Source organism: Oncorhynchus gorbuscha, unplaced genomic scaffold (assembly GCF_021184085.1).
Source record: "Oncorhynchus gorbuscha isolate QuinsamMale2020 ecotype Even-year unplaced genomic scaffold, OgorEven_v1.0 Un_scaffold_4520, whole genome shotgun sequence".
Taxonomy (NCBI): Eukaryota; Metazoa; Chordata; class Actinopteri; order Salmoniformes; family Salmonidae; genus Oncorhynchus; species Oncorhynchus gorbuscha.
In genome coordinates, this window is record NW_025748519.1 from 19041 (window position 1) to 28971 (window position 9931).

At 42.8% G+C, this 9931-nt stretch overlaps 1 protein-coding gene across 2 annotated transcripts; it reads left to right on the forward strand.

Moving 5' to 3' along the window:
* Window positions 1–1303: 1303 nt before the first annotated feature.
* LOC124028615 (gamma-glutamylaminecyclotransferase-like) lies at window positions 1304–8449 on the forward strand. 2 transcript variants are annotated; one of them, XM_046340639.1, is made up of 2 exons: window positions 1304–1417; window positions 7717–8449. In XM_046340639.1, the coding sequence occupies exon 2, from the start codon at window positions 7721–7723 to the stop codon at window positions 8198–8200; it is 480 nt and encodes a 159-aa protein (XP_046196595.1). In that variant the 5' UTR covers window positions 1304–1417; window positions 7717–7720; the 3' UTR covers window positions 8201–8449. The 2 variants fall into 2 exon arrangements, with proteins under 2 accessions (XP_046196595.1, XP_046196594.1); XM_046340638.1 differs by lacking the exon at window positions 1304–1417 and adding an exon at window positions 1467–1504.
* The last annotated feature ends 1482 nt before the right edge of the window (window positions 8450–9931 follow it).

Here is a 9931-nt window from a genome sequence, read left to right on the forward strand (position 1 = left end):
TTCCATTGTTCAGAAATGTCCGGTGTGAGAGAGGCAGGTTGAGGTTCCCAGAGTCAGAGTAGAACAGAAGTTGTCATATGCGGAGGCAGTGAAGAAAGTAGAGGACGATGGGTCAACGTGGAGGAGTGGTGAGAGTAGTAGAGATGTACTCAGTACAGAGGAATAGGACAAAAAGTGATGTTTCGGTTGTCAACTGTACAGCAGGGATGGAACGGAAGCCTCAGAAAATAGAGGTGGTGGTGGCAGCTGCAGAGGTGTTTGGGTGTAGGAGACTTGACACCAGAAGAGTTACAGGTTGGGCTAAGTGTTGGTGTCCCATCCTTTCAGGATGATGGCCTGAGGTAGGACTAAATACATTTATTCTAATTCTCTCCTTCTCTCTTCCTTTCTCTCTCTCGGAGGACCTGAGCCCTAGGACCATGCCCCAGGACTACCTGACATGATGACTTCTTGCTGTCCCCAGTCCACCTGACCATGCTGCTGCTCCAGTTTCAACTGACCTGAGCCCTAGGACCGTGCCCCAGGACTACCTGACATGATGACTCCTTGCTGTCCCCAGTCCACCTGGCCATGCTGCTGCTACAGTTTCAACTGTTCTGCCTTGTTATTATTCGACCATGCTGGTCATTTATGAACATTTGAACATCTTGGCCATGTTCTGTTATAATGTCCACCCGGCACAGCCAGAAGAGGACTGGCCACCCCACATAGCCTGGTTCCTCTCTAGGTTTCTTCCTAGGTTTTGGCCTTTCTAGGGAGTTTTTCCTAGCCACCGTGCTAGCACACCTGTATTGCTTGCTATTTGGGGTTTTAGGCTGGGTTTCTGTACAGCACTTTGAGATATCAGCTGATGAAAGAAGGGCTTTATAAATCAATTTGATTTGATTTAATTTGTATAATAGGGGGTTGTTATTTTTTAAATTTGATATCATTTTAAAAGTGTAGTGTGTAGTGTTAGATAGTAGGGCATTTATTTAGTACATGTTTATTTTTCAAGTAAAGCATAAGGGAGTTTTATTCCAGTCTAGTAGGTGGCGGTAAAGCAACACATTGGATGCCCGAATTTAAATCCGCTACTGATTTGTATTAGTCTATAAATAAATCGACTCGTATTTCTGTAAGGATAATATTCAGCCATGCTTATTGCTTGCCAACATGTTACTCCCTCTGTTTAATATAACACACATACATATACATGAATGATTAATTTCAGTGAAGTTTGTTCTTTAGAAACGATTTAACTCTATCCACAAAACGAAGGAAATGACAACATTGTACCGGAACCCCCCCCTACCGGAACCCACCCCTCCCCTCTTCATCCCGGTGTCAGCTCAGCCTACCTTTGACCCGGGCCGTTAAACCACGACGAGACGTAATGAGAGGCTTTCGAGGAGCTGCTTTACTCACGTCGCTGTTGGTGAGCAGAACAACATCGTGTTTCATGATATAATCATCTAACGTTGCCGAAAAGCGTCTGCTAAATGGCATTTATATATATATACAGGTTCGGTTATGCCTTGTGTAGTTACTGTATCAAGCTAAATGACCTTTTCTTTGATGCATTTCAAAACCAAACCTCAGTCCTGGAGACCGACTGGGTGCTTTCGTTCCAGCCAAGCATTATTACTCATCAACTATCTCTGCTTTCTGCTACTTTCAGTCTTTACATACAGTTGATTCACGCTTAGTGCTGGGCTGGAATAAAAACATGCTCTCCCAGTTGCTCTCCCAGAGGAGAGGATTTGGAGAATCTGCAGACGCCTAAACTAGTTTACTACTTTGGTTCAGACCTCTCTTTTGTTGCTGAAGTTGTACAACAACATGAGTACAGCTAGTTATCAGCTAGTTATCTGCAACTGAAAGCAGCTAGTTATCAGCTAGTTATCTGCAACTGAAAGCAGCTAGTTATCAGCTAGTTATCTGCAACTGAAAGCAGCTAGTTATCAGCTAGTTATCTGCAACTGAAAGCAGCTAGTTATCTGCAACTGAAAGCAGCTAGTTATCAGCTAGTTATCAGCAACTGAAAGCAGCTAGTTATCTAGTTATCAAGTGAAAGCAGCTAGTTATCAGCTAGTTATCAGCAACTGAAAGCAGCTAGTTATCAGCAACTGAAAGCAGCTAGTTATCAGCTAGTTATCAGCAACTGAAAGCAGCTAGTTATCAGCAACTGAAAGCAGCTAGTTATCAGCTAGTTATCAGCAACTGAAAGCAGCTAGTTATCAGCTACTGAAAGCAGCTAGTTATCAGCTAGTTATCAGCAACTGAAAGCAGCTAGTTATCAGCTAGTTATCAGCAACTGAAAGAGCTAGTTATCAGCTAGTTATCAGCAACTGAAAGGAACTAGTTATCAGCTAGTTATCAGCTAGTTATCAGCAACTGAAAGCAGCTAGTTATCAGCTAGTTACCAGCAACTGAAAGCAGCTAGTTATCAGCAACTGAAAGCAGCTAGTTATCAGCTAGTTATCTGCAACTGAAAGCAGCTAGTTATCTGCAACTGAAAGCAGCTAGTTATCAGCTAGTTATCAGCAACTGAAAGCAGCTAGTTATCGGCAACTGAAAGCAGCTAGTTATCAGCAACTGAAAGCAGCTAGTTATGAGCAACTGAAAGCAGCTAGTTATCAGCAACTGAAAGCAGCTAGTTATCAGCTAGTTATCAGCAACTGAAAGCAGCTAGTTATCAGCAACTGAAAGCAGCTAGTTATCAGCAACTGAAAGCAGCTAGTTATCAGCAAGTTAAAGCAACTGAAAGCAGCTAGTTATCAGCAACTGAAAGCAGCTAGTTATCAGCAACTGAAAGCAGCTAGTTATCAGCAACTGAAAGCAGCTAGTTATCAGCTAGTTATCAGCAACTGAAAGCAGCTAGTTATCAGCAACTGAAAGCAGCTAGTTATCAGCTAGTTATCAGCAACTGAAAGCAGCTAGTTATCAGCTAGTTATCAGCAACTGAAAGCAGCTAGTTATCAGCAACTGAAAGCAGCTAGTTATCAGCAACTGAAAGCAGCTAGTTATCAGCAACTGAAAGCAGCTAGTTATCAGCAACTGAAAGCAGCTAGTTATCAGCTAGTTATCAGCAACTGAAAGCACTGAAAGCAGCTAGTTATCAGCTAGTTATCTGCAACTGAAAGCAGCTAGTTATCTGCAACTGAAAGCAGCTAGTTATCTAGTTATCAGCAACTGAAAGCAGCTAGTTATCAGCAACTGAAAGCAGCTAGTTATCAGCTAGTTATCAGCAACTGAAAGCAGCTAGTTATCAGCAACTGAAAGCAGCTAGTTATCAGCTAGTTATCAGCAACTGAAAGCAGCTAGTTATCAGCAACTGAAAGCAGCTAGTTATCAGCTAGTTATCAGCAACTGAAAGCAGCTAGTTATCAGCTAGTTATCAGCAACTGAAAGCAGCTAGTTATCAGCAACTGAAAGCAGCTAGTTATCAGCAACTGAAAGCAGCTAGTTATCAGCTAGTTATCAGCAACTGAAAGCAGCTAGTTATCAGCTAGTTATCAGCAACTGAAAGCAGCTAGTTATCAGCTAGTTATCAGCAACTGAAAGCAGCTAGTTATCAGCAACTGAAAGCAGCTAGTTATCAGCAACTGAAATCAGCTAGTTATCAGCAACTGAAAGCAGCTAGTTATCAGCAACTGAAAGCAGCTAGTTATCAGCTAGTTATCAGCAACTGAAAGCAGCTAGTTATCAGCTAGTTATCAGCAACTGAAAGCAGCTAGTTATTGCAACTGAAAGCAGCTAGTTATCTGCAACTGAAAGCAGCTAGTTATCTGCAACTGAAAGCAGCTAGTTATCAGCAACTGAAAGCAGCTAGTTATCAGCTAGTTATCAGCAACTGAAAGCAGCTAGTTATCAGCAACTGAAAGCAGCTAGTTATCAGCAACTGAAAGCAGCTAGTTATCAGCTAGTTATCAGCAACTGAAAGCAGCTAGTTATCAGCTAGTTATCAGCAACTGAAAGCAGCTAGTTATCAGCAACTGAAAGCAGCTAGTTATCAGCAACTGAAAGCAGCTAGTTATCAGCTAGTTATCAGCAACTGAAAGCAGCTAGTTATCAGCTAGTTATCAGCAACTGAAAGCAGCTAGTTATCAGCAACTGAAAGCAGCTAGTTTATCAGCTAGTTATCAGCAACTGAAAGCAGCTAGTTTTTCAGCTAGTTATCAGCAACTGAAAGCAGCTAGTTATCAGCTAGTTATCAGCAACTGAAAGCAGCTAGTTATCAGCTAGTTATCTGCAACTGAAAGCAGCTAGTTATCTGCAACTGAAAGCAGCTAGTTATCAGCTAGTTATCAGCAACTGAAAGCAGCTAGTTATCAGCTAGTTATCAGCAACTGAAAGCAGCTAGTTAATCAGCTAGTTATCAGCAACTAGTTATCAGCAACTGAAAGCAGCTAGTTATCAGCTAGTTATCAGCAACTGAAAGCAGCTAGTTAATCAGCTAGTTATCAGCAACTGAAAGCAGCTAGTTATCAGCAACTGAAAGCAGCTAGTTATCAGCAACTGAAAGCAGCTAGTTATCAGCAACTGAAAGCAGCTAGTTATCAGCAACTGAAAGTTATCAGCTAGTTATCAGCAACTGAAAGCAGCTAGTTATCAGCAACTGAAAGCAGCTAGTTATCAGCAACTGAAAGCAGCTAGTTTCAGCAGTTTTCAGCTAGTTATCAGCAACTGAAAGCAAGTTATCAGCTAGTTATCAGCAACTGAAAGCAGCTAGTTATCAGCTAGTTATCAGCAACTGAAAGCAGCTAGTTATCAGCAGTGAAATCAGCTAGTTATCAGCAACTGAAAGCAGCTAGTTATCAGCTAGTTATCAGCAACTGAAAGCAGCTAGTTAATCAGCTAGTTATCAGCAACTGAAAGCAGCTAGTTATCAGCAACTGAAAGCAGCTAGTTATCAGCTAGTTATCAGCAACTGAAAGCAGCTAGTTATCAGCAACTGAAAGCAGCTAGTTATCAGCAACTGAAAGCAGCTAGTTATCAGCAACTGAAAGCAGCTAGTTATCAGTAACTGAAAGCAGCTAGTTATCAGCTAGTTATCAGCAACTGAAAGCAGCTAGTTATCAGCAACTGAAAGCAGCTAGTTATCAGCAACTGAAAGCAGCTAGTTATCAGCAACTGAAAGCAGCTAGTTAATCAGCTAGTTATCAGCAACTGAAAGCAGCTAGTTATCAGCAACTGAAAGCAGCTAGTTATCAGCAACTGAAAGCAGCTAGTTATCAGCAACTGAAAGCAGCTAGTTATCAGCAACTGAAAGCAGCTAGTTAGCAGCTAGTTATCAGCAACTGAAAGCAGCTAGTTATCAGCAACTGAAAGCAGCTAGTTATCAGCAACTGAAAGCAGCTAGTTATCAGCAACTCAGCTAGTTATCAGCTAGTTATCAGCAACTGAAAGCAGCTAGTTATCAGCAACTGAAAGCAGCTAGTTATCAGCTAGTTATCAGCAACTGAAAGCAGCTAGTTATCAGCTAGTTTACTCAGCTAGTTATCAGCAACTGAAAGCAGCTAGTTATCAGCTAGTTATCAGCAACTGAAAGCAGCTAGTTATCAGCTAGTTATCAGCAACTGAAAGCAGCTAGTTATCAGTAACTGAAAGCAGCTAGTTATCAGCAACTGAAAGCAGCTAGTTATCAGCTAAGTTATCAGCAACTGTTATCAGCAACTGAAAGCAGCTAGTTATCAGCAACTGAAAGCAGCTAGTTATCAGCAACTGAAAGCAGCTAGTTATCAGCTAGTTATCAGCAACTGAAAGCAGCTAGTTATCAGCAACTGAAAGCAGCTAGTTATCAGCAACTGAAAGCAGCTAGTTATCAGCTAGTTATCAGCAACTGAAAGCAGCTAGTTATCAGTAACTGAAAGCAGCTAGTTATCAGCAACTGAAAGCAGCTAGTTATCAGCTAGTTATCAGCAACTGAAAGCAGCTAGTTATCAGCAACTGAAAGCAGCTAGTTATCAGTAACTGAAAGCAGCTAGTTATCAGCAACTGAAAAAGCAGCTAGTTATCAGCAACTGAAAGCAGCTAGTTATCAGCAACTGAAAGCAGCTAGTTATCAGCTAGTTATCAGCAACTGAAAGCAGCTAGTTATCAGCAACTGAAAGCAGCTAGTTATCAGCAACTGAAAGCAGCTAGTTATCAGCTAGTTATCAGCAACTGAAAGCAGCTAGTTATCAGTAACTGAAAGCAGCTAGTTATCAGTTAACTGAAAGCAGCTAGTTAATCAGCTAGTTATCAGCAACTGAAAGCAGCTAGTTATCAGTAACTAAAAGTTAGTTATGTAACTGAAAGCAGCTAGTTATCAGTAACTGGAAAGCAGCAAAGTTATCAGTAACTGTATTTATTATCAGTAACTGAAAGCAGCTAGTTATCAGTAACTGAAAGCAGCTAGTTATCAGTAACTGAAAGCAGCTAGTTATCAGCTAGTTATCAGCTCAGGGTCAACTCCTAACACAATGCATCTCTGTCCTACGGGTCAACTCCTAACACAATGCATCTCTGTCCTACGGGTCAACTCCTAACACAATGCATCTCTGTCCTACGGGTCAACTCCTAACACAATGCATCTCTGTCCTACGGGTCAACTCCTAACACAATGCATCTCTGTTGCGAGGGAGGAACTGAATTGTAGGCCGTCATTGAAAATAAGAATTTGTTCTTAACTGACTTGCCTTGGTCAAAAAAAAGGTTTTATAAGTCACTAACCCTGTCTGATGCTGGAACCTTTGTGGGCCCCTCTGTGTGAGATAGGACTGTAGTAGGTTTTATAAGGCCCCTGTCTGATGCTGGGGTGGGCCCCTCTGTGTGAGATAGGACTGTGGTAGGGGATCGTTGGGGTGGGCCCCTCTGTGTGAGATAGGACTGTGGTAGGGGGATCGTTGGGGTGGGCCCCTCTGTGTGAGATAGGACTGTGGTAGGGGGATCGTTGGGGTGGGCCCCTCTGTGTGAGAGAGGACTGTAGTAGGAGGGTTGTTGTGGTGGGCCCCTCTGTGTGAGAGAGGGTCTATCCACCCCTTGTCTGACTCAGTAACTTTCCATATAGCCAGTTCTCTATCCACCCCTTGTCTGACTCAGTAACTTTCCATACAGCCAGTTCTCTATCCTTCCTCTTGTCTGACTCAGTAACTTTCCATACAGCCAGTTCTCTATCCACCCCTTGTCTGACTCAGTAACTTTCCATACAGCCAGTTCTCTATCCACCCCTTGTCTGACTCAGTAACTTTCCATACAGCCAGTTCTCTATCCACCCCTTGTCTGACTCAGTAACTTTCCATACAGCCAGTTCTCTATCCACCCTTCCCCTTGTCTGACTCAGTAACTTTCCATACAGCCAGTTCTCTATCCTTCCTCTTGTCTGACTCAGTAACTTTCCATACAGCCAGTTCTCTATCCATTCCCCAACACATACATTACTGAAACGGCTGAAACGGAATGGGAAATGAAACATTCATAAGTTCCAGTATATTCTTCAAGAATCAATAGGTACACATCACAGGAGGGTTGGTGGCTCCTTCACTGGGGAGAACGGGCTCATAGTAACAGCTGAAACGGAATGGTATCAAATCACGTGGTTTTCATGTGTTTAGTTCCCATTCCATCCACTCCGTTCCAGCCATTACTATGAGCCCCTTCTCCATTCAGCAGCCTCCGGTGCAGAAATGGGTGTATCGACTGCAGGTTGTCCAGTTAACTGTGAGACAACTAAGTGTTCTGTCCTGTTTCCAGACAGATGACTTATATCTTTGTCTATGGGACTCTGAAGAAGGGTCAGCCCAACTACTTCAGGATGCTGCCGGACCAGGGGAACGGGAAGGCAGAGTTCTGTGGTCACGCCCGCACCGTAGATGGATACCCTCTGGTGATCGCTGGGAAGTACAACATCCCGTACCTGCTGAACCGTCCCGGGGAGGGCCACAGGATCCAAGGGGAGGTGTACAGGGTGGATGACACCATGCTGAGCTTCCTAGACGCCTTCGAGGGCTGCCCCACCATGTACCAACGCACCTCCGTTCAGATAGAGTTGGAGGACTGGAAGGTGGAGGGGAGAGAGAGGAGCCCAGGCAGCATGATGGAGGCCTTCTTCTACAGCACCACCTCCTACCAGCCTGCCTGGCTCAAACACAACTTCTATGAGAACTACGACGCCTACGGAGACCATGGCTTGGTGTACATCGACAGGGAGGACAGAGATCCACTGAAAGATCTGTAGCCTGGGTGCCATCATGCCACTCCTTGTTATAACAGCAGCAGGTCTGGGACCTGGCTAGAGGATAGATAGGCTGCTACACAGGATAGCTTTTTAGATATGTTGACTTGGTACTGTTGTTTTTACTGTCCAGAGATGTGAACTGCTGAGGGCCCTAAAAGGAGACACGTTGTTGTTGCACTGAAACATGTAATAAATCCCTGCTAGGGGGAAGTGCAGGTTTTAACTAATTAAACAACAGAATATCATCTACATGATCAGTCCCTGTGTGTGAAAACAATCCAATGTTATTTGTTGACTAAACTTTACTGCAAATGACACTCAAGTCTCGAGAAAAAAAACAATACACTAATATTGCAGTTACCATGACAGCCTTTATAATAGAATGCTTGTTACCATGACAGCCTTTATAATAGAACGCTTGTTACCACGACAGCCTTTATAATAGAACGCTTGTTACCATGACAGCCTTTATAATAGAACGCTTGTGACCACGACAGCCTTTATAATAGAACGCTTGTGATACAGCCTTTATAATAGAACGCTTGTTACCACGACAGCCTTTATAATAGAACGCTTGTTACCACGACAGCATTTATAATAGAACGCTTGTGACCACGACAGCCTTTATAATAGAACGCTTGTTACCATGACAGCCTTTATAATAGAACGCTTGTTACCACGACAGCCTTTATAATAGAACGCTTGTTACCACGACAGCCTTTATAATAGAACGCTTGTGACCGTGACAGCCTTTATAATAGAACGCTTGTGACCGTGACAGCCTTTATAATAGAACGCTTGTGACCGTGACAGCCTTTATAATAGAACGCTTGTTACCATGACAGCCTTTATAATAGAACGCTTGTTACCATGACAGCCTTTATAATAGAACGCTTGTGACCATGACAGGCTTTATAATAGAACGCTTGTTACCATGACAGCCTTTATAATAGAACGCTTGTGACCGTGACAGCCTTTATAATAGAACGCTTGTGACCATGACAGCCTTTATAATAGAACGCTTGTTACCATGACAGCCTTTATAATAGAACGCTTGTTACCATGACAGCCTTTATAATAGAACGCTTGTGACCATGACAGGCTTTATAATAGAACGCTTGTTACCACGACAGCCTTTATAATAGAACGCTTGTGACCACGACAGCCTTTATAATAGAACGCTTGTGACCATGACAGCCTTTATAATAGAACGCTTGTTACCATGACAGCCTTTATAATAGAACGCTTGTTACCATGACAGCCTTTATAATAGAACGCTTGTGACCACACATCTAAATATTGCACTTGGGGGGGAGAAAGACATGTTAAAGTATAAATTGAATGAAACAGTCATTATATTTCTGCCCTGTTATAGTGGCCACTATAGTAGACATGGATCAAGTGCACAAGGCTACACTGAATTACAACACTCCAGTGTTACGGTCAAGTTCAACACTAAAACAATGTCTTTGGGCCACACATTATTACATTGTACACTTCCTGCCTGTGGACATGTGTTCTACGATGTGTCAGCAGCAGAGAGGAGGGAACGGGTGGTTTCTTTCACCTCTATAGAGGCATCCATCTTAAGCCCAGCTACACCTGATCCCTGAATCCACCTATTTAACAAGCAACGCCTCCATTTTCACCTCATTCTCTCAACCTGAAAATGAAACCCAATACTGTAGAGAGAGAACATTAGTTAACGTTTCACACAAATTGCCAGGGTCT

Bases quoted from the DNA above. Each gene is read 5' to 3' on its own strand.
- LOC124028615 (XM_046340638.1), top strand. From the start codon at position 1,482: ATGGCATTTATATATATATACAG. The intron at 1,505-7,716 runs GTTCGGTTATGC...TCCTGTTTCCAG, and splicing joins GCATTTATATATATATACAG to ACAGATGACTTATATCTTTG.